Here is a 27,981-nt window from a genome sequence, read left to right as displayed (position 1 = left end):
TCCATGACAGGTCTGCATCCTCAACCTTCTGTCCTTTGACCTCCACGGGCTAGGTCCATCAAGTCAGCCAATGGCTGCATAGCAGGAAATGACCTGAACTGAGCTGAGCCCTGGAAGTGGCTCCCAGGTCACCAAGGAGGGACCTGGAGGGCTGCATGGGCCTAGGACTTCTCGCTGGCTTCTGTGTGAATGCTAGTTTGTTTTGTGTTTTGTTTTTAAAAACACAGCTGAGGGTCAAACCCCAGGCTCATGTACGCTACGCCCAGGCATACATATAGCTGCTCACTGTTTCTCACTTTCAAATGCAAGTCCCTGACGCCTTGTTCCTGTGTCATTACTTCCCAAAGAGGGAAGCGTGGGCATCAAGACAAACACAGGGTGAATGTTTTAGTCAGTGTTTCTGTTGCGGTGATGAAACACCACGACCAAAAATCAACACGAGAAGGGCAGGGTTTATTCATCTTATATTTCCATATCACTATTCAGAATTGCAGGAAGTCAGGAGCTGATACAGAGGCCATGGAGGGTGTTGCTTACTGGCTTGCTCCTCATTGCTTGCTCGGCCTGCATTCTTATAGAACCCGGAGCCACCAGCCCAGTGATGGCACCACCCACCATGGGCTGGGCCCTCCCCCATCAATACCTATTTGAGAAAATGACATTGGGCTGGAGCTTATGGAGGCGTTTTTCTCAACTGAGGGTCCCTACTTTCAGATGCTCTAATTCAGAGCTGAGATAGTAGGTTTCTGAACCCATAGTCAGCTGTACCTCCCACTGACCCTTGGGCTGGTGGTCAGGCACAGGCTCCCCCCAAACCTGTCCCCCACCCCCATATTAACCTACATCCCCACCAAAAGAGCAGAGGGCATTGTGGACAGGAGCACCACTCGCACAACTGACCTTCAGATTGTCGGGGTGCTTGTGTGTCCACGCCAGAAGCATGGCGGCGAACAAGTCCCCAGTGCCCACGAAGACAGCATCCACCTTGCGCATCTCCATCCGGATGCGCTGGGTCACCGTGGAGCCATCAGGCTTCCCTAGGGGAGGACATCAGCCAGGTCACTGGGTCTGAGACTTCTCAGCTACACAAGGGTTGCCCCTGCAGTGGGACCCCGTCAGCCCAACTCGTTCGGAATTCTCCAGAAGTGACAGGAAGGTCAGCACTGCCCATCCTTAGGAGTGGTCACACAGATGTGCTGTGGCCTCCTTCAGGAGCTCTGGGACTCAGTGTGGGCTGTCATAACTGACCCCCACTGCCACCAATGTCCCAAAGGGGAATGAAACACTGGATCCTTAGAAGCTGAAACTAGCATGACCTTATATACTCAGAGTGCCAGGAACTGCCTGGATACAGTGTGTGTGTGTGTGTTTGTGTGTGTGTGTGTGTGTGTGTGTGGCACAGGAGCATTCAGATGCTTCCCCCATACCCCTGTGCATCCAGAACACTCAATAGAAACAGTGGGTGTGAACTTGGGCTTCCTGTCAGCCCGTGACCCAGCTCTGTGCTGGGACAGTGTTCAAGCATAATTAACTCATGTGTTGGTTATATAACCAGTCACTGAGTTCAGCAGAAACCTTCTCCCTGGAGACCCCTGGGCCACAGAAGCCAGACTCAGCTGGCCTCTGGCATAAGTCACCAGTGCAGGGTAGTTCACCACCATGAGAACCTGGTGCTCCCAGCACAGCATGGATATCTGAGCATCTGGTCAGTGGGAGTGGGTGAGCCTGCTCATGTCCCCAACACCCCATCTAGCCTTCACCCCCTGACTCCACAGAGCCCTGTCCTGATCCTTCCTTCTGTCTGACTCTCCTGAGGGCAAGAGGTACCTGCCACTTGCTGACTGAGCCCCACATGTTCTCTGGGGCCTGAAAGCCATGGCTACAGAAACAGAAGGACTGAGGGGCATCAAGGGCATGTGGAGCAGGCACTTACGCATCCTCTGGCTGCCCAGTGCGATCAGGTAGTCAGTGCCCCGTGGGGAGAGCAGGTCAGAGCTGGTGATGACCACTGTGTCAGGACCCATGCAGTGCAGCATGTCCATCACCTGCCAGCAGCAAGGGACAGTGTCAGCCCATCCAGCCATGGTCACGCTTCTCAAGGGGACAGACCCTGGTGGGACACTGTCCTCTGCAAACAGAGCTCAAGCAGCCAGGAGTGACCAGCATGCTTGATGGGCTTCCAGAGAACCTGGGACACTGCACACACACATGGCCAAGCCTGAGGTCTGCCACCTGTCAGGGCCACTGAGAGCTCGGAGTCTGGAAATAAAGGGATGCCCGGAAGCCCCAGCCTAACTCCTTAGGGACTGGGAAGCTAGTCATATACAACAATAGGAAGCAAGCTTCTCTCCAAGCTGGCTTGTCTTTCTTTTTGCTGTTTATTTATTTCAGGCAGGATCATACCATATAGCTCTGGCTGACCTGAAATGGGTATGTAGACCAAGCCGGTCTTGAACTTACAGAGATTCACTTGTCTCTGTCTCCCAAGCGCGGCGAGCCCTGACAGCTGGCTCAAGATGGCGAAATTCCCGTAAACCTGGTGGATGCTCTGGAGGGTCCGCACTGCAGTGCTCACAGGGCACATTCGTGGGTGCCTAATGCCAGTGGCTCAAGAGGTGAACCTAGCCACCACTGCCCGTACACAGTGGGAGACAGCATGCGTGGAGTTACAGTCTCTGCACATTCTGCAGGCTCTAAGGCCACTTAAGGTAGATAGGATGGTGACCCTGGTGCATGGGACAGCTTGAGTGGGACACAGAGGCTGCACATCATAGGGCTGGAGAGGTGGCCCAGCAGTTAAGAGCACCCAGGGTCGGACACCAGCACCAGCAGGGTACACACATGTGCATACAGGAAAACCACTCGAATGTAAGTTACAAAGAAATGAGTCTTTTAAGATAAAAGATGTCTGTCAAGGCAGGGCCAGGGAGGAGCTGCCACCACAGGTTTCTGGGTGGCTCCTTCCTGCTGGCTGATTTAGGAGGGTGTGGATTGAGGGTACTCAGAGCAATGACAGAACAGGACATGAGCATGACACATGAGGCCGGCACACTGTCAGCTATGGGGCTCAATAGGTAAGATTGTGCCCAGCGCTTACACAGTGCCTGGCACACATTACATGTGATGACTGCTCTGACCTAAAATGCGGAAGATATATTGACGTTCTTACCCCCAGTTTCTCAGAATGGGATTCTACTTGGCAATAACCCGAGGCCAAAGTTGAGTGAACTGCACCACACTGTCATAAAAAGATATGATTGCGGGCTGGAGAGATGGCTCAGCAGTTAGGAGCGCTGCCCGTTGTTGCAATGTCCTCAGATCAATCCCCAGCAACCACATGGTGGCTCACAACCATCTATAATGAAGTCTGGTGCTCTCTTCTGGCCTTCAGACATACATGCAGGGAGAACACAGTATACATAATAAATACATCTTTAAAAAAAAAGAGATATGACTGCAGTTCTATAAAGGATGCTGATGGAGGGCACACCTGTGTCATGGGACAGCTAGGCCATGAGCTAATATTCTACTCCCACAGCAAAAGGACCTGGAGGTGGCAGGAAGGACTCAGAGGGACTGCACCCTATTCCGCACCTGAATCTGGGGCTTTCGGACTCCAGAGCTGTGACAGGACGCTTTGTTATGGCAGCTCCAGGTCACAGAGAAGGTCACATGGTGGACTGAATATAGAAGTGACAAAGGTACCCAAATGACAAAAACTGGGTACTCGCCACACCTGAGGTCAGAGTTCAGTATCTCTTGAACAGGGCCTTGTGTGAGGGTCTCCTTCCCAGTGAATAAATAGACCCATGTGTGAAAGTTTCCTTCCTGATAAACAGGACTGTGACTGTGTGTGTGGTCTCCCTCCCTGTGAGCAGGGCCATGTGTGCAGGTCTCCTTACCTCCAGGGCTTCTTCCTCACTGTGGATTTTTCTGCCACTCAGCAACCTGGAACACAGATGGGAGTGGTGAGCCAGCCCCTACAGTACAGCCATCCTGGCAACTAACCTACATCCCAAAAGAGGCCATCGCTGCTTCTCTACTGGCCTTAGGAACTGGGGAGGCAGTGACACACAGGGAAGAACGGGGAAGGCCAAGAGTGAAACATAAGGAAAATAAGGAAACTCACATACACGGGTAAGGTTCCAAACTGTGGCCAATGCCTACGTGTCATGGTTTGGGAGCTGGTTGGTAGCCCAGAAGAGAAAGCCTGGTACAGGGCCCTCAGCTATTGAGTCTAAAAACGCCCGCCAGTGTGGGCATCCAAGGCTTGCAGGACCATCTCACGGGACAGAGGCCTGTGCTGCAAGTCTGGGTGACTGGCAGGTTTCTTAGAAGCTGACCCTTGAGCTAACCAGGGGCCATGTGCCCTGAGCTCTGACAGACATCTGTGGCCTGCAGTTCCACCTGGGCGTTCCCAGCCACATGGGCCCTCAGCTGGACAGGCATCACCTCCTCTTTCTCTTCTTGGAGCATCTTGTCGGCGGGGAGACACTGTGAGCCCACATGGTCATGAAGAAATAACCAGAGATCCAGAGAGCAAGAGCCCTTGTCATTGCCTTAGAGGCGATGGGAACCGCTGCGGGGGCTAGGGGCACACGTCTATAGGGACAAGGGTCAGTCTAGTGCAGGCCAGGCTTTCCAAGGGCTCTGCAGGGCTCACAGGGCAGCTGGTCCTGCTGGCTATGCAGTTACTTACTCAGCCTCAAACTGGTTGGGAGTGATGATGTCTGCCACGGGCACCACTTTGTCCCTGTACACAGGAAGGAGGTCCTGAGGAACGTACTGCAGAGCACAGGAGACAAAGGAGGAGACTCACTCACGCAGAAACAGAGCCCAGTGAGGGATGCTCCCAAAGCCCTAATCCTGCGGGCATTGCCACCACAGCTGAGGCCCCAAAGGGACAGCGACAGAGAAGGGTGTCACCAAGTAAGAGAAGGGCCTGGAGCAGGAGGGGAAGGCCTCAGCTCACCAGGACCAGAAGAGGGAACGTTAAGTAGGGAGCTAAGACACAGGACCCCACGGGATGACTAAAGGCAGTCTCGGGTCCTCAGGTCCTGCCAGATGGGACGGGGCCCTCTTGGTTCTTGTAGCCTGAGTCCTGGGGCACCTCATCTCCACCTAAGACATGCTTGGGAGATAGCACCCTTTGACCATCTCAATTTTGTTTTAGGTTATCAATGAACAATTCGACGGAACAGTGCTCCCCCCTCCTGTTTTTTTCCTCCTGTTTCCTTCCAAGTCCTGAGATCACTGGTGTAATATCCAAGGCCAGCTTAGAACAATCTTTAGCATTTAAAAAAATAGTTATCTCCATGTTGGGGATGGACTCAGGGCCTGAGCAGGCATGATCTATACCTTCAAGCTCCCCCCCTTTTACAGGCATGATCTATACCTTCAAGCTCCCCTCCCCTTTTAAGTAAATGATTATTTTCATGTGCATTGGTGTTTTGCTTGCATGCACATCTGTGTGACAGTGGCAGATCCACTGGAACTGGAGTTACAGACAGTTGTGAGCTGCCATGTAGGTGCTGGGAATTGAACCCGGGTCCTCTGGAAGAGCAGCCAATGCTCTCAACCACTGAGCCATTTCTCCAGCTCCTCAAGCTCCTTTTTAAAGTTTTGATTAAGGCCTCAAAGTCGCAATCATCCACCTCAGCCTCCCAAGTAACTGGGATTGCAGACATCCACTACCAGGTGTGGTTCCCACACGAGGCTCTGAAATAGCTGCCTCTTCCCATAATGCTTTGCGGCACTGGTGAGTGGTCCAAGGTTCTAATCTCTCCCATCCAGTTGCTGAGGAATTTCCCTCAAGATCCAAGGTGCTACAAAGATGGACTCCCATTAGCTAACATAAACTGGAGTTGCACAGTCCAACCCCTAGACTCAGGTCTGACCATGACATCAAAACAGGCCCTTATACAACTGAGTTTGATGAATGGCATGCATCCCAGTCAGTGGTAGTGCGTGTCGCTAGCATGTGACAGGCCCTGGGTTTGAACCTAACACATTGTCCTGAATCTTGGCAGTGGTTCTCAACCTTCCTAATGCTGCAAACCTTTGATACAGTTCCCCATGTTGCGGTGACCCCAGCCATAAAATTATTTTCATTGCTACTTCATAACTGTAATTTTGCTACTAAGTATCTGATATGGGGAGTATCTGATCTAGGCCCTCCAGGGAAGTCATTTAATCAAAACCAGGACACAGCACAGCAACACTGAGCCGGGAGGAGAGCTCTTTAGGACCCAAACACCAGCATCTCCTGGGCTGGCTAGGACACTGCAGCAAGTGGCATCAGGAAAAAGGAGGGATGGGTGTATGGTGCAGGGAACCTTCCAGAAAATAGGCACTGGAGAAAGCTGATGAAAAGATAGCCACTAGGGACTGGAGAGGCGGTTCAGCAGTTAAGAGCACTGACTGCTCTTCTAGAGGACGGGGTTCGATTCTCAGCACCCACATGGCAGCTCACAACTGTCTCTAATGCCTGTTCCAAGGGATCCAATGCCCCCTACAGACATCCACAGGCAAAACACCAGTGTATAGAAAATAAAAGTAAATACATTATTTTTAAAAAGCCACAAAGATGGCCACTTAGCAAAGCAGAAACCTGACCCAGTCACTGCCACTGGCTTCCACTGTCTCGGCAGGGCAGGAAGACACTGGTCCAGGTGAGTCCGGTGCTGGTGTAGACCATGTGACCGGTTTTGCTCAGGGAGTTCACAAAGAGTAATGGATGAGTCAGAAGCCAACAGAGGAGGCAAAAGCCAGGGTGGTCTGCACGTTAGACGCTGACTTTGAAGCCTTGGGCCTCAGAGTTGCAGCCTCCCATCTCCAGTCTGAGGTGTCTGTGACAGCCAAGGGCGACTCTGACCCACCCCCTGCCCGGGTTTGAACAGCTGGAGAGTTCAGAGTGACTTCCTCGTTGTTAAATAGATAAGAAATGGCAGAAGGAAGAACATTTGCTTGAGAAGGTGACCTGGCTATGACGCCCATCACCACACTGATCTGCAGTGTGGACAGGCTGCCGGGCTGTCGAGGGGTCCCCTTCCTCCCTGACGGCGTCATATGCACCCCTCCTGAAACTGCACAGACAGGACGCCTCTCCTGGATGGAGGAATGCTGTCCTGCAGTCAAGGGCAAACGGCCAGCCTTCTCTGCGGCAAGAGCCTCCAAATGAGGTTTGAAAAGAAAAGCATTTGCAACGGGTCAAACTCGTAGCAAATTCACCTTTCAGTGCCACACCTGGGCCCTTACTAGACAGCTTGCCCACACTGCTGACAGGCTGTTGGCGGAACACACCCAATGCCCGTCTTCTGTTTGACCAACTTCCTAACAGGCGTGTCTCAGCCTTGTGTGGCGGCCACACTGGTTTACCCAGAAGGTGACCTTGTCTTGGCTCAAAGCAGATGACAGACCACCTGTCTAACAGCAGAGTGAGTGTACTCACCATGGAGCCTTCGCCATTCCACTTGTCACCCATCACGGGATCACACACTGTGGGGACACAGCATCTGGTCAGCAGCTGCTACAGCCTCCCATGACAGACCTCCACACTGTCTGCTTTTCCCTCTGTCTCGTTTTGTGAGACAGGGTGCCACTGTGTAGCCCAGGCTAGCCCTGTAGCTGAGAATGCAGGCACGCACACCACACCTACCTCCATATCTAACTCTTGCTCTAACTGCCAGAGTGCGTGCCTGCATGTACATACGTGTGCCACGTGTGCAGGTGTCCAGTTCAGGAAAGGACACGGGATCCCCTGTATTTACAGGCAGCTATGAGCCATCAGAGTGGGTGCTTGGAACTGAACTCGGGGCTTCTGCAAGAGGAGTACACACCCTTAACTGATGACAGCTTCTCAACTTGCCCTGCCTGGCTTTGAACTCATCACTCTGTAACAGGGATGAGCCTCACCTCCTGACCCTCTGAGTACTGGGGTCACAGGTGTGTCCTCCATATTCTGTGTATGTGGTATGAGGGAGCAGGCCCAGGGCTTCATGCATGCGAGGGAAGCAGTCTACCAGCTGGGCCACACCCCTAGTCTCTCAATCTTTTTAACTTCGCATACATAACAATCGTGCATCCCAGCTCCTTGCACTTCTCTGTCCAAGACAACCAGGTCCTTCCTGGGATAATTTCACACATAACTTACCACCGTTCATGCCTTTGCCTCAAGAACACATTACCTCAGGTCACCTGGACTGGCGGCACAGTGCCCTCCACCCTGGCCTGGCTGAGAGTACTAAACCCAGGTTTCACAATGTCTTACCAGGTTCAAGCACATTTCCTTTGGACACAGTTCACTGCATGGACAAAGCAATGTGCTATTGGCCTCTAGGGCAGGGCACACCGTGCAGACCTGGGAAACTGGTACTTAGGATCTAGCTTCAGCCTGCATGGTTGGTTAACACTGCCTCTGCTCTTGCTGGCACATGGGCCTAGTGATGTTGTCTGGCAACTATAGTGCCACTCTCCATGCAGACAAACTAGATACGGCATCACCGATCCCCTATTTTGGCCCTGCCTGGGGCTATCAACCCAACCTACATCTTCTTTAGGGTCAGACCTCACACACCTTGGGCAGCCCAGGCCTTCATTCATACATATTTAACCCCTCCCTTCTCATGAACCCATGCGAAAAACTTCCCCATCCTCCTGCCCACAAGCCTTCTCCTCAGAGGTCCCATGGGTTAAACAACTGACCAGTAAAGACGAAGCAGGAAGTGAGATACCAGAAGACAGCTGGCTGAGCTGTCCCTTCCCCTGGGTAAGAGCAGCACGGGGCACAAAGTGGGGGAGGGGCATCACGGTCCAGCTCTCACCGTACACGAGCTGGGAGTTCTGTTGCTTCAGCTCCCGCACGATGTCCACCACCATGGCCAGGAAGGACTTGTCTCTCGTGTAACCTTGGGAGGGAAAATCCAGGTTCGTCCTCTCATTGCAGGGCACACTGATCACCAGGGTGTCTACTGCAACAGGAGTCATCAGTTCAAACATGCATCGGACTGGGGGCAGGCCAGGGAATACACAAGGCCTCCAAAAGTCTGTACTCATAGAGGGGAAGACAGGAAGACCCCAGGTCCATGAGTTTTGAGCGACGAGAACACAGATAATCGGCAAAGTTTCTACTTCCAACAATCACTTTAAAAAATGTATTTCTATGTGCGTGCCTGAGTGTGTGTGTCTGTGCAAATGTATGCTTAGAGGTTGTAAGAGGGTGTCAGATCCCCTGGAGCTGGAGTTGCAGGCAGTTGTGAGCCGCCATGTGTGACCTGGGAACTGACCCTGCGTCCTCTGCGAGAGTGGTACTTGCTTCTAACCACTGAGCTACCTTTTCAGCTCCTGTGTCTCTTTAAAATTTTTTTATTCAGGGGCTAGACAGCTGGCTCAGCAATTAAGAGCACTGGCCATCCATCCAGAGGTCCTGGGTTCCATTCCCAGTACCCACGTGGTGGCTCACAATTGTCTCTAACTGTAGTCCCAGGGGATCCAATGCCCCCTTCGGGTGTGCAGATGCACATGCAGATGAAACATCTATATACATAGAACACATACATACATACATACATACATACATACATACATATTTATTTAATTGTGGAGGCAGGGCCTCATTATAGAGCCTTGGCTAACACTATGTAGACAAGGCTTGGCCTACAAAGCAAGTTCCAGGATAGCCAGGGAGGGCAGTTACACAAAGAAACCCTGTCTCAAAAACAAACAAACAAAAAACTAAATAGGGGCCCGTGTGATGGCTGACTGAGTAGGGATGCTTGCTGTTATATATGAAAACCTAAGTTCACTCTCTGGGACCCACATGGTGGGAAGTCCTCTGTACCCACACTGTGACACCATGTACGTGTAATTGTGTGGACATGGACACACACACACACACACACACACACACACACACACAATAAATTAGTAAGCAGACTCAATACATAGAAAATACAACCAGAAACACAACAGATGAACTCATGTAGTGTTTCACCTTCAACCGGGGTGGCAGAACTCTCAGGGTGTCCAGAAAGTGTTGGTGCCTAGCACACAACATGACCTTCTGGAAAAGAGTCAGGGACCAGGCCTGAGCCTGGGGAGAGGCTATGTGCTTGACATGTCACCAGCAGGCTGGGGACCCTCACCAGTGAGCACGTAGTCATACTTATTCACACTGTTCATCTTGAGGCCTTCATACAGCTCATGCAGTTCCTGGGAATTCAGCACTTGACCCTTCCAGTGGGCATAGCCTGCAGGGAGAAAACAGGCTAAGCTGTGGGTGTGGGAGCCCCGGGTTTCCCTGGTGACCATCTCAGTGGATGATGACAACCACCTGCCCTCCATGAGGAGACCCAGCCAGCTGTTCTTCTGAGGGCTGGCCTTAGGCCCAGACTGGATGCTCTGGGCCCAGTGCTCAGTCAGTGGCACCCCAACACCCTGGAAGCACCCAGTTCCTACACTGTGGGAGCTGAACAGTGGTCTCCACCTGCCATGCCTGGTTTCTGTCGATTCAATCCAGGGCAGCAGACACTCAGTGGCCTAGGTAGCCCTGTGGAACTGTGTCCCAGATGTGAATAGGGACACGAGGGCACACGGCCGTTTACTTCTATATTCAACAATAGAATCCTAAGGCAGACCACCCAACCCCTCTCCTGAGCCCAAGATATTGCCAGAGTGGAAAAGCACACAGACTTGCAGGTCACTAGTTGTCAGCAGGAGGATACAGCAGTACTCCCTGTGGTTTACCTGTTCAGCTCGCTTACAACAGTAGACGCTATGACAGTTAGCTTAACAGAGAAGGCAACTGAGGCACGGAGGTTTTCCCACCAGTCAGCTCCAGAACAGTGGTCACACATCAGCCATGGTGTGGGGTGGGCCCTACACAGAGTGGCACTTCTGGGTTCCATCCCTTGGTCACAAGAGGTGGCACCTACTTCCCTCAGAGTCAGGTAACATGCCATGCTCACATCCACCATGACTACAACCTTGTAGTCCTACCTGTATGGTTGGAAAACTGCACAGAGTTCACCGCATCAACCTCAAACCCCAAAACCTGCAGGGCAAAGAGAAGAGGTGGGTGAGAGCCTGTTTGTGACCCCCAGAACCCAGGGCAAGGGTCCCAACAATGGCTAGAGTCTTGACTTGAGAGGGTGACAGATGAGACCATCCAGGTGGTATAGAACCCTGGGCAGGGCTGGAGAGATGGCTCAGAGGTTAAGAGCACTGGCTGCTCTTCCAGAGGTCCTGAGTTCAATTCCCAGCAACCATATGGTGGCTCACAACCATCTGTAATGAGATCTGGTGCCCTCTCGTGGCATGATGGCATGCATGGAGGCAGAATGTTGTAAACATAATAAATAAAAAAATAAATAAAAGGGGCTGGAGAGATGGCTCAGAGGTTAAGAGCACTGACTGCTCTTCCAAAGGTCCTGAGTTCAATTCCCAGCAACCACATGGTGGCTCACAACCATCTGTAATGAGACCCTCTTCTGGTCAGCAGACATACATGTAGAACTCTGTATACATAATAAATGAATTTAAAAATAAATAAATAAATAAATAAATAAAAAATAAAAAAGAGAGAGAGAATCCTGGGCAGGGCAGTCAAAGAGAGGATGTGTCCAAACCAGCCAGAGGTTTGCATTTTAGGGACACACAAGCCTGATTGAGGGATTCCTTTGTTCCCTAACTCAGGAAAATTGCCCAAAAGGTCAGGGTGGCAACACCCCTGTCCCTTGCCGGTGCTCACTGAAGGGTTCATGGAGCATCCCAGAGGGACCACCTGATGAAAGGGGTCAAAGAGAGTGATGCAAGCAGCTGTCTGTGCAGAGGGAGCACGGCCCTGTGGGCCTTCTAATCCGCCCCTGAGAAAGAGAGACCAAGACCCAGCTGGGCAGCTCACCTCAGCCAGCCTCCACAACACCAGCTAGCAAGCTCTCCCTCTCTCCATGTCAGGGAGAGAAAGGTCCCACACCAGGCCTGAGGTCCCCAGAACAACCACATCCATCCAGCTTGGCCCTCTGAATGGCCTCTCATAGCTCCGGTGGGAGTCATCCAGGCAGGACAAATGGGCCTCCTGAGACTCCCTGAGTGGAGATTGAGGCTCCGTGTGAGCAGATGTTCACCTCAGCACACAAAGCAGCTCACTGAGCCAAATTAAAGCTATCACTGAGTTTAAAAGCTTTTCATTTTAGATGGGTGGTGGTAGTGGCGGCGGTGGCGGCGGCGGCAGCAGCAACACACGCCTTTAATTCCAGCACTCGGTAGGCAGAGGCAGGCAGATCTCTGTGGGTTCGAGACCAACCTGGTCTACAGAGTTCCAGGACAGTCAGAGCTGTTACATAGAGAAACCGTGTCTCAAGCCACCCCCCACCAAAAAAAAAAAAAAAAAAAAAGAATGCTTGCTGTACAATCATGAAGACTACCAGAGTTTAGATGCCAGCACCTACTGTCACAGCCAGGTGTCCTGTGCACACCTGTAACCAACTCCAGCGCAGGGAGGATTGACGCAAGATCACTGGGGCATGATGGTTTCCAGTCTGGCTGAGAAAACATGTGCCCAGGTTCAGGGAATTCCTGCCTCGAAGGAACAGGCAGAGTGTGTGAGAGGGAGGCTCCTGAAGAACTCTTCTAGACTCTGTGAGCACACCTCTCTCTCTCTCTCTCTCTCTCTCTCTCTCTCTCTCTCTCTCTCTCTCTCACACACACACACACACACACACACACACACACACACACACACACACAAACAGGAACCTTTCCTCTACAAACAAAAAGTGTTGTGAGAACTTTTATTTGTTTATGCTCTGGAACATTTGTTTAACGATGTGTTGCTTTTGTTTATGCTGCATTTGTTTAACGCCGTGATTGTTTGCCTGTCTAAAACACCCGATGATCTAATAAAGAGCTGACCAGCCAACAGGGAGGCAGGAGCAAGGATAGGCAGGGCTGGGAGGCATGGAGAATAAATAGGAGGAGAAATCTGAGAACGAGGAGAGGAGGGCACTAGGGGCTAGGCACACAGCCAACCAAGGAGTAAGAGGGAAAGTAAGATTATAGAAGAAAGAAAAGGAAAAAGCCCAGAGGCAAAAGGTAGATGGGATAATTTAAAGCTGGCAAGAAACAAATTAAGCTAAGGCTGGGCATGTGTAAGTAATAATAAGCGTGTGTGTGTGTGTGTGTGTGTGTGTGTGTGTGTGTGTGTGTGTGTGTGTGTGTGATTATTTGGGAGCTGGGTGGTGCCCCCCTAAGTCAAAATAGTTTAAAAAACAAAACAAAAAACAACAGAACGGTTCTTGTTAAGGGCAAGGGGGCAAAGGATTACTTCTAGATGGGCTGGACGACCCCGAAGTCAGAAGCTGTAACCTCTTGACTCGGTGCTCAGTGGTTTCTCCGGTCGCTTCTTCCTTTCCCTGCTTCCCCACACTCTGCAGGGCGCCCCAAGTCTGTCGGCTGCCCAAGGTGGCAGACATTACACAAGGGAGACTCCTCAGCCCACTGCCCGGCTCCATCCAACCAAGCTCAGCCCGCTGCCCGGCTCCATCCAACCAAGCTCAGGGAGCTGCCCGGCTCCATCCAACCAAGCTCAGGGCGCTGCCCGGCTCCATCCAACCAAGCTCAGGGCGCTGCCCGGCTCCATCCAACCAAGCTCAGGGCGCTGCCCGGCTCCATCCAACCAAGCTCAGCCCGCTGCCCGGCTCCATCCAACCAAGCTCAGGGCGCTGCCCGGCTCCATCCAACCAAGCTCAGGGCGCTGCCCGGCTCCATCCAACCAAGCTCAGGGCGCTGCCCGGCTCCATCCAACCAAGCTCAGGGCGCTGCCCGGCCTCCCAGCCCCACCCGCTTGCCTCTTCCAGGCCACACGGACCAGGCCACCTGTCAGGACTATGAACTGACCCCACAGTGTCCTCCTCTCACTCTAGTTCAGGTCCCAAGTTGACTGTGCCTGCACTGCTGCCACCATCCGCCTTGTTACTGTCCCCTCCTCCTATGTGCCAGCCCACTCTTGTCCAGCATCTTTCAGAAGGTTGGCGCCTCAATAGCAGCCTCCGTACAGCCCCCCCTAACCTTTCGTGGGGGTCTGCCTGCCAGAAGGATCCGACTCCTGTGCTTGTTCAACTCCCCAGGTATGACATTCCCCATTTAGCTGATGGCTGTCCCTAGAAAGAGCTCCCCTTAGTTGGGCCCCCACCCCTCCCCCACAAGTCTCACCTAATGTCCACTTCTATAGCAATACCAGGCAAGGGTCACTGAACAAAACCCCATATAAACACATCGAGCAACGCAGAAGCCACCAATAGAAGGGCTGGAAAGAGGGCCTGCCGGGGTATGAAAGCCAAGGGCCCAGGACTCAGGAGGAATTGTCCTAATGGCTATGACTTTGTCTACTGCTGATATATTGAGTACATGACCCACCAGAGTCTTAAGCAGTGGTTCTCAACCTGTGGGTCCAGACTCCCCAAATGCATTTCATATCCAAGACCCACACGGGAGTCATACATCAGATAGCCTGCATATCAATCCGAGGGTTACATCACAACTCATAACATTAGAAAAATTACAGTTATGCCAGGTGTTGGTGGCGCATGCCTTTAATCCTAGCACTCAGGAGGCAGAGGCAGGCAGATCTCTGTGAGTTTGAGGCCAGCCTGGTCTACAGAGCGAGTTCCAGGACAGGCTCCAAAGCAATACAGAGAAATAATGTCTCGAAAAACAAAAAAATAACAAATAAAAAAATTACAGTTATGAAGTAGCAATGAAATAATTTTATGGTTGGAGGTCACCACAATATGAGGAACTATATTAAAGAGTTTCAGTATTAGGAAGGTTGAGAACCACTCTAGACTCTAGTGCAACAGAGATTCAGGTGTATGAACGCTTCATAACACCTTTGCCAGAGCCTCAAGGTAAACAGAGAGCTGAGGCCTCTCTCCACTAGAACTGCAGGATGCCTGAACAAAAAGAACCTTGTGAATCTGACCCGCAGAGGGCAGAGACATCAGTGACCGTGGAGTGACAGAAAAGGGACCCTTTACAGCACGTGGCTCCTTTAAAACCTCAGTGTTGGGCTGGAGAGATGGCTCAGAGGTTAAGTACACTGACTGCTCTTCCAGAGGTCCTGAGTTCAATTCCCAGCAACCACATGGTGGTTCACAACCATCTGTAATGAGATCTGGTGCCCTCTTCTGACCTGCAGGCATATATGCAGGAGACAGAACAGTGTATACATAAGGAAGGAAGGAAGGAAAGGAAGGAAAGAAGGAAGAAGCTTGTTTCTAATTAGCAAGCAAACAAACAAAAAAAACCCTCAGTGTTGTGCCCAACAAGAGACCCCAAAACTTTGCCAAGGAGCACTGATATCTGACTGCAAGTGCAAAAGGTTTTTTTATTAGTAACTAACCCGGCTGGGACCTCACTCTATCAGGAGAGTAAGGCCCCTTCTTACAATTACAAGGTGTTTTTAAAGAGAAAAGGGGGGGAGGCGGGTTGTGAGATCACAAAGTCTCAGTTAGCAAGTTTCCCAGGGTTACAGAGATTACTTATGGTACAAAGTTTCCATACAAGGTTATTATGAAACAAAGGGTATTGAGCGAAGAAGACAGTAATGGTCGGTTGCCTGTTTAGGTAAAATTAATTGACACATCCTGTGGGCCAGGGGCTTACGATCTGTGCACATCCTGTGGTCTAAGAGTTTTACGACCAGTAGGGCAAGAGGCTATCTGGTTTCCAGTTTTCTCAAGACAAGGGGGTAGGGGCAGATGTTGACACAGGTGCTCGTGGGTTCGAGCTTCCTTTCTTTCGGGGAGCTGCCTATGGTCTCTGGTCATGTATTCTGTGGTCAGGGGGTTCCTTGTTTAGCTAGGGTCTTTTCTTTTTTTTTTTTAAACATTTCTTTTTTTTAAGATTTATTTATTACATATACACCAGATTGAATTGTAGATGGCTGTGAGCCACCATGTGGTTGCTGGGAATTGAACTCATGACCTCTGGAAGAGCAGTCAGTGCTCTTAACCTCTGAGCCATCTCTCCAGCCCGCTAGGGTCTTTTCTTATGTTTCCCACCACACTCAAGTGCTCCCGATGAGGCAGACAAGTGGGCTGTCTCATCTATAGAACTGCCGAGAGGAGGCCAGGCAGCCTACAGGACAGAGAAACAGGGACACAGAGCGTGAGAGCCAGGTAGAGAGAGAAATAGACGCTAGAGACAAGTCTCGGGTAGCATCAGGAGAGTGACTGCCCTGGGGGAAAGGGATAGAGGCTCTGGGTGTTGGCCACATGCCACACGGCCTGCAAGACGATGTTTGCTTTGCGCTAAGCCACTGAGCTCAAGCGCTTATGGTTTGCATTCATAGGCTCATCTCAAAAAATTTAAGCCAGTATTATTGCTGAAGCAGTGTAACGAAAATTAGCAGTTGTATTAATCCAGAAAAATAAGAGCAGCTCTTCCCAGATTTGCTCGCTTATTCCAGACTTCTGTACACCAATATAGCTTCCAGCATCTCAAATCCCTTAAAATTCTGACCAACCGTGATGAGTCAGGCTGGAAGCGATAATGACACATGTCCTGGAACCCTGCCAAGCTGTCCTACCCCACTGCTTCTGCGTGTGCAGATAATTAATCCTTCGGAGCTGGCCCACACATCCAAGAAAGGAATCGCTAATTTCTGCTTCTCAACGATGGCGCTGATGGCCTAACGTTTCCGTTTCAAACATTACTGTCAAAAGTGCTGTATTAATCAGTGTCACATGTTAGTGCCAACATTTCCAGAATCCACCTCCTGAAGTAAACATACAAAGCTTAGCCATCCATCCTTAGCTGGGAAGGCAAGGACAGGGGCTTCGCTCCCAGGTGGGAACCCTGGACCCCAGAGGATGGAGTCTGCAGTCACTTAACACCTCTTCTCAGCTCAAATCCATCCTTCCGGGAGGCTGTGACTGTGGAGATCACATCCCTGTAAAGTAGTGCCTCCTGGCCAGGGAGTGAGACTGGAGAGTGGGAGACAGCGTGTCCGCTTTCCCCACAGCTGCCTGCCTTCCCTGCTAAGGCAGCCCGCTGCAGGCATGTATGACGTCAGTCCACTGTCACCCCTTCAATGGTCTAAACTGACTACTATGTCTCCACTGTGTGCATTCTACCTCAACCCCAGATGGACCCCACTACGCCACTAAGTCGTATAGAGTTTAGGGTTCTCTGTTGTTCTTGGTTGAAGTCAAGACCCTTGACCACATGCAAAGAGCATAGCCCAGCACGCCACGTAGTAGGCTCACCCACGTAGTAGGCTCACCCACTGCAGTTCTGTGAATGCCTGCCAGGCTCATAGAGCCGCTGGCCACTTTCTGCACTCCGAAAGGTTCTGAACGCTCCACGCCATTGTCAGCTCTCCTCTGCTGTCTTGGAACTCGCTCTGTAGACCAAGCTGACCTTGGACTCAAATTTCTGCCCGCTGCTGCCTCCGCAGGTGCTAAGATCAAAGATACGCGCCACCACCAAGCAAGCTTTGTTTCTTAACCTAGAGGGCAGCGGCTGTGGCTTCTTTATCCATGGCCAATGAGGTCTCCAAATATTGAACTCTGTTGGAGGGGCTGGGAAGATGGCTCAGAGACAAAAACTCACCACACAAACATGAATAAAAGTGAGGATTAGGGCCGGGCGTTGGTGGCGCACGCCTTTAATCCCAGCACTCGGGAGGCAGAGGCAGGCGGATCTCTGTGAGTTCGAGGCCGAGCTGGACCGATAGCCTCCAAAACAATACAGAGAAACCCTGTCTCATAAAAACAAAAAACAAAACAAACAAACAAACAAACAAACAAACAAAAAAACCCGTGAGGATTAGGCTTTGGATCCCCAGAGCCCATGTAACTGCCTGTGGATATGACAGCCCTCAGGTCCCCACATGCACCAACACATGCATGTCCACACATGTACCACATATTTGTCAACATGCATCTCACAACACACACATGCCAAAGAATACTCTTTCTTGGCTTGAGGTAGATAGGGAAGAGTGAGCACATATTCACTAGTAGATTTCTTTTCAGAGTATAGGTGTTTGGTCTGCACGTATGCAAGTGCACCCACCACATGCGGGCAGTGCCTATGGAGGCCAGGAGATGGCATCAAATCCCTGGAAATGGAGTTACAGACCTTTGTGAGCTGCCATGGGTGCTGGAGTGAAACCTGGGCCTCTGCAAGAGCAGCCAGTGCTCCTAACCACTGAACCATCTCTCCAGCCCTGCATGCACTAATGTATTTCAGCAGGTAGGTAATAGCTACTACTCTCCTTTGCTGCAGTTATTAAACTGTTCTCATGCCTGGCTTATAGTTGCAAATCATAGGTGTATGAGCACAGGACAAAACACTTGGAGGGCTGGGCTTTGGTGGCGCACCCCTTTAATCCCAGCACTCGGGAGGCAGAGGCAGATGGATCTCTGTGAGTTCGAGGCCAGCCTGGTCTACAGAGGGAGTTCCAGGACAGCCTCCAAAACAATACAGAGAAACCTTGTCTCGAAAAACCAAGAACTCTTGGAGGGATCTCTTTTACCTTTTGTTATATTATAAAACCTGGGGACAAATAAGAATCTGAAATAGCCACCACACACCTGCCACCGTTCACCTTCCAGCTCCAAAAAGGCCAAGCAACCTTCCAGCCCCGCCTCTTCTCCCTGGGGCCACAACTCCACTAAGGACTCTCTGATCCATCCTGGCCAGCTGAATGTGAACTCCATCTCTCCAACCAAACGCTCTTTTCAACTGAACAACGGACCACATTGTAAACAAAATTCCTCTAACACACACTCTCTATACAGCATTCAGTGCTATCTTCATTTTCGGGCATCTACCATCTACCACAGATCTTTTTGTTGTTGTTGTTTTTTTTGTTTGTTTGCTTGTTTGTTTTTCAAGACAGGGTTTCTCCGTGTAAAAGTCCCACCTGTCCTAGAACTAACTCTGTAGACCAGGCTGGCCTTGAATTAAAGGCTGGGATTAAAGGAGTACATCACCACCACCACCACCACTACCACCACCGCCACCCGGCTTACCTTGGATTTTAGAACAAATTCCCCACAGATAAAGGGGACACTGCACCCTTTTAGCCCAAGTCCTGCGTGTAATGTCACTACTCAGGAGGCTGAACAGGCAGGAGATCCTGAGTCCAGGGCCTGGGATACACAGTGAGATGAAAGGGGGGAAGAAGGTAATAAAAAAAAGAAAGAAAAGCCAGGACAGCCTCCAAAACAATACACAGAAACCCTGTCTCGAAAAACCAAAAAAAAAAAAAAAAAAAAAAGGAAGGAAGGAAGGAAAGAAGGAAAGAAGGAAGGAAGGAAGACAGAAAGAAAGCCTTGCCTTCTGGCCTCTGCTGCTCCAAACCTGCATGGGATTCTTAAGCCCCACATTCCCATGGGTTCTGAATGAATGCTGGGCTGGCCAGATCACATGCCTGACCCTCCAGTGGCAATCTCACATCCACTACAGAAGTCATGAAGTCCCTGCTGAGATGCATGCTAGAAAAAGCTTTTAGTACAAAAGTCCGCGGAGACCCAGCTCTAGCAGATGCAGAAGGTCTGGCTGACTGACCACAAGACTGTGTGAGCTGGGAACTAATGCTGGAGACTCAGTGGCACTGGGAGAAAACAGAGAACCACAGCTGGCAAAGGCACAGCTAGGAGTCGCCTCTCAGCCGAGTGACCAGCACTAGACAGGGCTGCCTGACCTGCTGATGTGTGAGGCTGGGGGCTGAGCAAACGGGACAGCACCATCCTGTGGGGAGTCTCTGGCTGTCCCCTGGGGTAGTTAAAACACCCCAGGCACAGCCTGTAGCACTTCCTCCCTCCTGCTGTTGGGGACAACACCTCCAGATGAAGGCAAGTGGCACCCAGGAAAGGGAAAGCCAAAACAGGAACATGAAGCTTGTCTTTCCTGCTTCCTGCTGCCCAAGGCTGCCAGACATGGCTCCTCCTCCTGTCCCTCATGCAACCTCAGGACCACCCCCACCCCCAGCAGTGATGTGTACTATGCTGGGGTGGCTGTGTGGGCAGGTGGTGTACATCCTAGGGACCCCATACCCGCCTCCCCTGCTGCATCGTCAAAACTCCAGCAAAGAGGCACACACAGCCAGAGGAGGCCTGTTTAGAGCAATAGCTCAACTAATCCCCAAGAGAGGCAGAGCAACTCAGCACAGCAGGATTGGGGTGAGTTCTGGAATATTCCAGTGTGGTTCTTCCACAGGAATCTAGGGACAGACAGGAGGGACAGGCCCAGCCTCACTGGTGTCCCCAGCCCTGGAGAACCAGTCCATGGCTGATGCTTAAGCCTCTTTCACAGATGGGAATCAGCTAGCAGGGTGGACAAACACCTTGTAACCATTGTCACCCTGAGTCACCTAACAGCCAAAGGCCCCACATCCCTCCCACCACTGGCAACTGCTCAGCCTTACAATCAGCCAAACCACACCCTCTGATCTCCATGGTGAACTGTTACTACACAGCCTGCTTCCCACAAAGCATCTCTCTCCCTACCCTGTGACTCCAGCCCCCCAGCCTGGCTCACAGCACTCACTCCAGGATTCAGCACTAGGCAGGCATAGCCAGGGGCCATGTCTGGCTGTTGGGGTCTGCCTTGTTGGGCACGTGAAGCCCTAAGGAGAGGGTCTGTGCTGAGCCTACGGTGGCATCCATTGGCTGACCTTGCCAGCCCTTGTTGCTGCCAGGTCCCTCTGAGACTCAGTGAGCCAGATTCGGGTTCACCTAGGTTCCAGATGGTCACTGAGATGCAAGCTGGCCAGGAACTGTTCCACGACCCCCTGTCTATCAGCTGGCCAGCTGCTCACATCTGGCTCAGACAGCTGGGAGTGGCTGAGCTTCCAGGGGGTACCAAAACAGCATTCCTGACCCCAAATGAATTCCACAATGTGGCCTTAGTTCACCCCTACAGGCCACTGCACCAGAGCTGCCCTTACTTACTCATTGCTTTGGTCTACTTACCAGAGGGCCTCCTGCATACTGCCCCAGGATGAACTCCCCTTCATGCCCCAGAGGGGGTGGGGGTGGCAGGCTCCCACCCACAGGACCTCACATGGGCTCATAGCAACTGGATGGGCCATGCCTCATCTGCCTCAGCAGTGTCTTCAGTTTAGCTACTCAAGGGACTACTTTTCCAGCAGACAATGACAGGTAAGGGGACAGGGCAGGAGGTGACTCTCCAACCACACACTGACTCCTCCATCGCAGCCAGGTGGCTGGCACCCTCAGAAGACCCTGCTTGAAGCCACAGCTGTATGCAGAGCTTGGGGACCCCAGTCCCTGCTGCTCTGTTCCCTTTCCTAAGGGACAACTTGGTATCATCACCACTGCAGCCTTTCTCTAGACCCTAAACTTGGACGTTTTCAGATTCCTCTGAAAGCAGATGGGACAGAGCCATAACCCCTGACACACACAAAGAACGTGAGCTGGCAAATCCTGATCCTAGGAAGGCTCTGCACACACGCTAGGGGCTCAGGAAACCCATCACACAGACTCACATACACATGCACACATGTGTACACACACACATGTACACACACACACACACACACACACACCCTTAAGATACTGACTCTTCCTTCCCTCCTGCCTCTCGCAGGAGGAAGCGGGCTGGAGGTGTAGCTGGTTCTACAGTATTTATGTGTAAGAAAGGCCCTGGGCTCTGTCCCCAGCAGCAAGCAACAAGGGGATTGGGAAGCCAAGCCTGGTGGCATACATATTTAATTCCCACACTGGAGACACGTGATCAGCGAGTTTGAGGTCAGCCAGGTCTACACAGTGCCTGGGGCACAGCTCAGTGGAAGAGCATTTGTTAAGCACGCACAAGGCCCTGGGTTTGGTCCTTAGCACCACAGAAAACAAGAAGGGAAGACAAGGTTCCTCTAGTAGAGGAGAAATGACAGCAAGCACCCTGGACTTTACCCTGCCCTTCCCTGCTCGCCCTGCAGTCTAGAGGCAAAACAGCAGGAAACCCCCAGCTTCAGAGGCCCTCCCGCAACTCTCCCCTTACCCTCCTTCTGTTCTGAAAACCTTCAAGTATTTCCCTTGCCACCCCACTACCTAACGGCTCAGGTCACAGGAAACCTTTGCTACTACACTCTGGCCTGGGGCCAGAAGCAAAATCAGAAGACAGGGAAAGGGTTCTGCTGCCTCTTCTTTCCTTCCTTCCTTCCTTCCTTCCTTCCTTCCTTCCTTCCTTCCTTCCTTCCTTCCTTCCTTCCTCCCTCCCTCCCTCCCTCCCTCCCTCCCTCTCTCCCTTCCTTCCTTCCTTTCTTTCTTGTTTTTCGAGACAGGGTTTCTCTGTAGCTTTGGAGACAGTCCAGGCACTTGCTCTGTAGACCTGGCTGGCCTTGATTGAACTCAAAGTTAGAGGGAGCTCGCCAGCCACAGGCACAAGCCAGGCCCAGCACAAGGGACTTCAGAAGTCCTGGTACCATCTCATCAAGAGCTTGCTGCCTGGTCTACAGGGGAGGCCCAGAAACTTCCCCAGCCAGCTGGGTGGTGGCAGCATACACCTTTAATCCCAGCACTTGGGAGGCAGGGGCAGGCTGATCTCTGTGAGTTCCAGGTCAGTCTGGTCTTCAGAGCAAGTTCCAGGACAGGCTCCAAAGCAATACAGAGAAACCCTGTCTCGAAAAACAAAACCAAAAAATAAAAAAAATAAAGTAAGTTCCCCAGCCATTACTCTGGCGTGCCTGGACAGCCACCTGATGGTACATCCTCCAGTCACCTAGGAAAGGCCCAAGAGGCCTCCACAGCCTCCAGCCTGTGGCCTTCTTGGAGCAGCTCTGGGACAAATCTTGGGGCCCAGCCCAAGACTCCATTCTACCCTTGCTGGCTTTTCTTCCCATATCCAGCAATGGGAATGAGACTTTGTACTCCAGAAGGTACAGTGAGAACACAAACCCCGCCTCCACTGAGAACAGCTCTGGACCTAGTGCTGTTCCTCCTCCTGGAACAGCTGCTCAAAGACTATAGTGCTGGCCCCAGGCCACCACAAGCTCTGAAGGTGCCAGCCCACGGGTGCTCACTAAGGCTCTCCATGCTGGACGTGTCCTCCCTACCCATCCCAGTGCTGCTCCCTATCCAGGGCCACACGGAGCTATGGTAGCAGCAAAATGCCACCAGGGACTTGAAGGAGTCCCCAGGTGCTTAGGCGCCTCTCTGAGGGAAGAAGCTAAGAGGAGCCTCCTCCCTTGGATGGGTAGAACACCATGCCTTCAGTCTGACCGAGGAAGCTGAGCCCTTCGTGCAGTCAGGACAGACGGCCAGGAGAGTCAGGGAGAGAGGGCTCAGTGAAGGAAGAGCAGCAGCCAGGGGAAGGGGCAGGGGACACGGGACTCGGGGCCTCAGGAGCCCTGCACACCTCTGTCCAAGGTGAGAGGACTGCTTGGAGCTCAGCATGACCCCACCCTCCCTGGCTGTCCCTGCTTCAGGGACTCTGCCCCCTTGCTCCTAAGTACAGTCTCCCCTCAGTCAGCTTGCTACCCACCCCGGGCCACTAAAGCCAGAGAGCAATGGTTAAGAGCACGAAGCGGCAGACCCGTGCACCTGGGGTAGAACAAGAGTCGGTGTGGGGATGGGTGAAGAATTGCTAATCAACCAATAGGAGCCCAAGTCTCAGCGAACGCCCTGTGCCTATGGACTTGAAGCCCTGCACTGGACACCCATAACCATTTGCCATGTTTTGTCTGCCAGGCACGACTGCCTCAGGACAGCCCTCAGATTGCTCTTAGATAGTGCTCTGGGACATCTGTCCTCCTTCCAGGTCCTCCCCGCAGGTCCGTGGTAGCCAGGTGCCCCTTCCTAAGGTCCCCCAGGGGTCAGTACAGCAGCTGGGCATGAGCGGAAGGGGTACAGGAACCTACCACCTTGCTCAGTGACCAGCCCAAGAGGTTCAGAGGAGGCAAGGCCACCTCCTGGCTGGCCAGGTCAGCCCAATCTTCCTGCTGGACCAGCCAGGCAAGGAAGTGCCAATCACTCTGACATTGCCTCTAGCCTCCATTCTAATACCCACTGCACCGTGGTTCTCTCCTAGGGTCACCAGGTCTCACGCAGGAAGCATCGAGGGTCAGAAATGGTCACAGACAGCCTCGTAGGAAAGAAGCTCTGGGAAGAAGACAAGGCTATGACAGCCTTTCTAACAGGTTGCTTCCAAAGCGAAACTCACGAAAATGAGCTGTCTGTTAAGATACAAGCAGGTCTGCGGTGCAGGGCGGTTCCAGCCCTATTCCAGCGGAAGAAAGACCACTCCAGGAGTAGCCAAATCCAAAGTGTGGTCCAGCCTTCTCCTGGTCTAAGCTCACAGGGTAGGCAGAGGCAGAACCTGAATTTCAGCAGGTAATGAGCAATCACCCGCCCATGTGTCTACCAAAAGCTGTCTGAGCTTTCGCAGGGCAGGATCCTCCCAGCTCTGCATTTCATCGCCTCGGGGATCCCCCCGCCCACTGCTGGCCAGTCAGCCGGAAGCAGCAGGGACCCAGTGCGCCACAGTCGGGCAGGGGACTTCGTGTCACCTGCACCACCCTACTTGTGGGCTCCCCAGGATCCTCCACGCCCCCGCCTGCGTGCGCCAGGCTCTGTCGGCAGCGCACCCAGCTCGCAAACGGGACCCGAGGGTGGCCGCAGGGGGGTAGCAAGGTCATCGGTCCGGGGAGGCTACTCTGCGATCTAGCAGAACCGCCAGCAGCCCGATTTACATAAGCGGTGGAGCGCCTACCTGCAGCGGGAACATGGCCGCCCGGTTACCCACGTAGCCACGGACGACATGGCTCTGGATGGAGAGCACCCGACACTCGCTCTCCATGCCGGACAGACCGTGGTGGCGCGATGCCCAAGTGGTGTCACGGAATCCGGCTACCCAGGCCGCACGCTCGGTCTCCCCTCCCGGTTGCCTTCAGCACGCGCAGGCGCTGGGCTTGGACGCGCAGCCCGCCTCCTCTGACCTCAACAGGCCTGGCTGCTAACCCGCCAGTCCCGCGCGGCGAGGGGCGGGCTGGAGGCGGTGCCACGCGCAGGCCACGCCCCTCCGGGAAAAGGGACTTGTGGAATTGAGCTGGAGGGGCTCCCCTATGCTGCAGCACGTGAGCGGTCGTCTGCATCAGCAGACACACCTGGGACACACTCTCCAGTATGGTACATTCATTCCTCACCAATCCGCCTCATTAGCTCGTGGCGCTGATCACCCTATGGGAACTGTTGTCCAAAGAGCTCCCACCGAGTTCTAGCGCCATAAGACTCTCACAGATCCCAGGAATCCCTCCTGCCACGCGGCCTGCGTGAACTCCCAGACCCAGTAAGGCTGTCTGATTTAAGTTGCCCTGGAGTTAAGCCACGTGTCCCTCCTCAATATCCCAGCCAACCCCAGACTCAAGTCCACCTTCTCAGAGCCACTCACGGGGGACAGACTTGATGCTTCTGCACTAAGTACTCTAAATCCCGGGGAAAGTGAACCTTTCCCTAGTCCCATCTCCAGATCCAGCACTTCTGAGCTCCTGTGGTCACAGATTCTAGGTTCACAGATTGGTGGCAGAGGCCAGCATGTCAAGTTTGCAGTATCTTGGTGACGGTCCTGGGGGACCAGGTCAGCTCTGAAGAGAGAAGGATCTGCATTGCTTAGGGTAAACAGAAAAAGGAAGTAGGTGCCAAGGCCCTAGATTTAATCCCAGCACCAGAAAAAGTGAACAGAGAGGAAACACATTGTAAGCAATGCTTGACTGGATTAATTAAATGGAGTACATTGTAGGAATAATTAAGTGCTTGCTGATAAAAGCATTTAGTGCACATTTGGTGTGTGTACTAAACATACTTCATGCAACACATTTTATCTTGCCAGTTATCCCAGCATGTGTGTGTGTGTGTGTGTGTGTGTGTGTGTGTGTTTGCTTTTTTGAGTTCTGCCTGGCCCAGAACTCACGGAGATCCACCTGCCTTTGAGTGCCAGGTTAAAGGTGTGAACAGCCACACCTGGATCTGCCTTAGTTTATATATGCATGCATGAATGTAGCTATCCTGTAGGACCTGGAAAGTGTCTCTTAGTCTAGGCAGTCTGGCTATGAATCCCCAGGGATCTGCCTGTTTCTACTTCCTCAGTGCTGGGATTACAAATTCTGATTTCTAAGCAAGGGTTCCTGCTACATAGCCCTGGCTTGTCTAGAACTTGTTGTGTAGGCCAGGTTGGTCTCAGAATCACATTGATCTACCTTTCTCTGCTATGTGAGTACTGAGGTTAAAAGGGGTGTGCCATCCTGTCTGGCAAAAAGTTTTTCATTTACATTTTATTAACTTAGTGTGTGTGTGTGTGTGTAAAGAGGATGTGGGGGGGTACACACACTCCATGGTGTGCATGTGATATCAGAAGAAAACCTGTGGTTAGTTCTCTGTGTAAAGAGGATGTATGTGGGGAGGTACACACACTCCATGGTGTGCATGTGATATCAGAAGAAAACCTGTGGTTAGTTCTCTGTGTAAAGAGGATGGATGTGGGGGGTACACACACTCCATGGTGTGCATGTGATATCAGAAGAAAACCTGCAGTCAGTTCTCTCCTTCCACCATGTGGGCTCCAAGAATCTAATTCAATGACCTGGTTTTGTGGCAAGTTCTTTTGGCTGGTCTCGAACTCACACAGATCTGCCTGCCCCTGTCTCCCGAGTGCTGGGATTAAAGGTGTGCGCCACCAACGCCTGTCGATTATAAGATTTTTAAACCCTGAATCAACCACGTGTCCCAGATTATAAGATTTTTTAACCCTTAACATCGGAACAATTTGGGTGTGTCCTTTTGTTTACAATGCTGGGCTAAGGGAGGGTTAGAGAAAGAAGCTCAAGGATAGCTCTTGAATGGTGGCCATTGTCACTGTTAACTTAGAACTCATATGTCTTTGTGACCCCAGCCCAGGGAACTGTGGGATAGTGTCTATGCAGCTGAGACTCTGGTCTGCAGGACACCTTCAGAAAGTCAAGTGTGGAGCTCAGAGCTGAGCCTCACTCAGTTTCCCTGCACAGGCTGTCTCCTCTGTGGCTCGCTTGAGGATTTGAGAATCAGCTGTGAACAGAAGCTCCCTGGCACAGAGCCCTGAGAGCAAGCGTCCCTCCCCATGGTTCCTGTCTGTCCTTTTCTCTTTCTGCTCATGCAGCATGGAACAGCCTCAGGCCTTCGCCAGACTGTGTTGAGCCTCCTCTAGAGTGACAGGGACTTGAGTGTGCCCAGACTGCAGTATGACTCCTGGAGACCACAGACCAAATAGTGTACCCCTCAGTCCCAAAGCAAGTCCTCTTTAGCCAGGAAATAGTATCTGGTTCAACCACTGCTTTGCCTTAAGACATTCCCTAGTGGGTTGGGTTGGTTTTGGCAGAATCTCCCCCATATAATCCCGGCAGACTTCAAACTCAGATCCCTGTCTCAGTCTCCAAAGTTTGGCAATGATAGGTATGTAGCAAGACACCTAGATGTAACCTTTTGCTGAGTCTAACTGAATTATTGCCCACTTCATGGACTCTGGCAGCCCTGGGGTGGGTCCAGCAGGGTCATGACTTTTCTGTGGCAAATGCCTTGCCAATGGGCTGGTTACCATGGTGCCTCCAGCCTTGGCCTACCAGCTTTCTCAGGAAGGTAGCCTAGAAAAGACCTTTACTTTCAACTCTAGGTAAGGGAAGCTGCCTGCCCCCAGCACGCACGCACACACACACACACACACACACACACACACACACACACACACACGCACATCCCAACAAGGCATCATTCCCACCCAGGTCCTGCAGCTTGTCAAGCAGAGTATGGCAACTGATTTCTCTCTGAAACTGAGGCTATAACTAGGACCTCAGAGGTTAGGATGGCTTGAAATTGCAGCCGTGAGACTGGTTTGCACAGCTGATGGACAGACCTTAGAAGGAATTTTGTTTTACGGACTCCTCAACTAAATACTGTGTCTCCATCAACAAACCCCAAGCCAAGCCAA

At 52.0% G+C, this 27,981-nt stretch overlaps 1 protein-coding gene across 1 annotated transcript in view; it reads right to left on the bottom strand.

Annotated features, from left to right (window-relative positions):
• The window catches only part of LOC106023151 (pyridoxal kinase), a 32,756-nt gene extending 7,808 nt beyond the window's left edge, over positions 1-24,948 (bottom strand). Inside the window, exons 1-9 of the mRNA XM_040732439.1 lie at positions 24,739-24,948; positions 10,996-11,050; positions 10,143-10,247; positions 8,823-8,906; positions 7,451-7,497; positions 4,700-4,785; positions 3,903-3,948; positions 1,934-2,045; positions 901-1,037 (exon numbers count right to left, since the gene is read on the bottom strand). Coding sequence (XP_040588373.1) covers positions 901-1,037; positions 1,934-2,045; positions 3,903-3,948; positions 4,700-4,785; positions 7,451-7,497; positions 8,823-8,906; positions 10,143-10,247; positions 10,996-11,050; positions 24,739-24,825 — 759 coding nt within the window. The 5' untranslated portion in view covers positions 24,826-24,948. The remainder of the gene's footprint in view (positions 1-900; positions 1,038-1,933; positions 2,046-3,902; positions 3,949-4,699; positions 4,786-7,450; positions 7,498-8,822; positions 8,907-10,142; positions 10,248-10,995; positions 11,051-24,738) is intronic.
• Positions 24,949-27,981: the final 3,033 nt, after the last annotated feature.

This window comes from Mesocricetus auratus, unplaced genomic scaffold (assembly GCF_017639785.1).
Source record: "Mesocricetus auratus isolate SY011 unplaced genomic scaffold, BCM_Maur_2.0 Super-Scaffold_100027, whole genome shotgun sequence".
NCBI lineage: Eukaryota > Metazoa > Chordata > Mammalia > Rodentia > Cricetidae > Mesocricetus > Mesocricetus auratus.
Note: the sequence above shows the minus strand (reverse complement) of the source record. Positions and strands in the feature narration are given on the sequence as shown.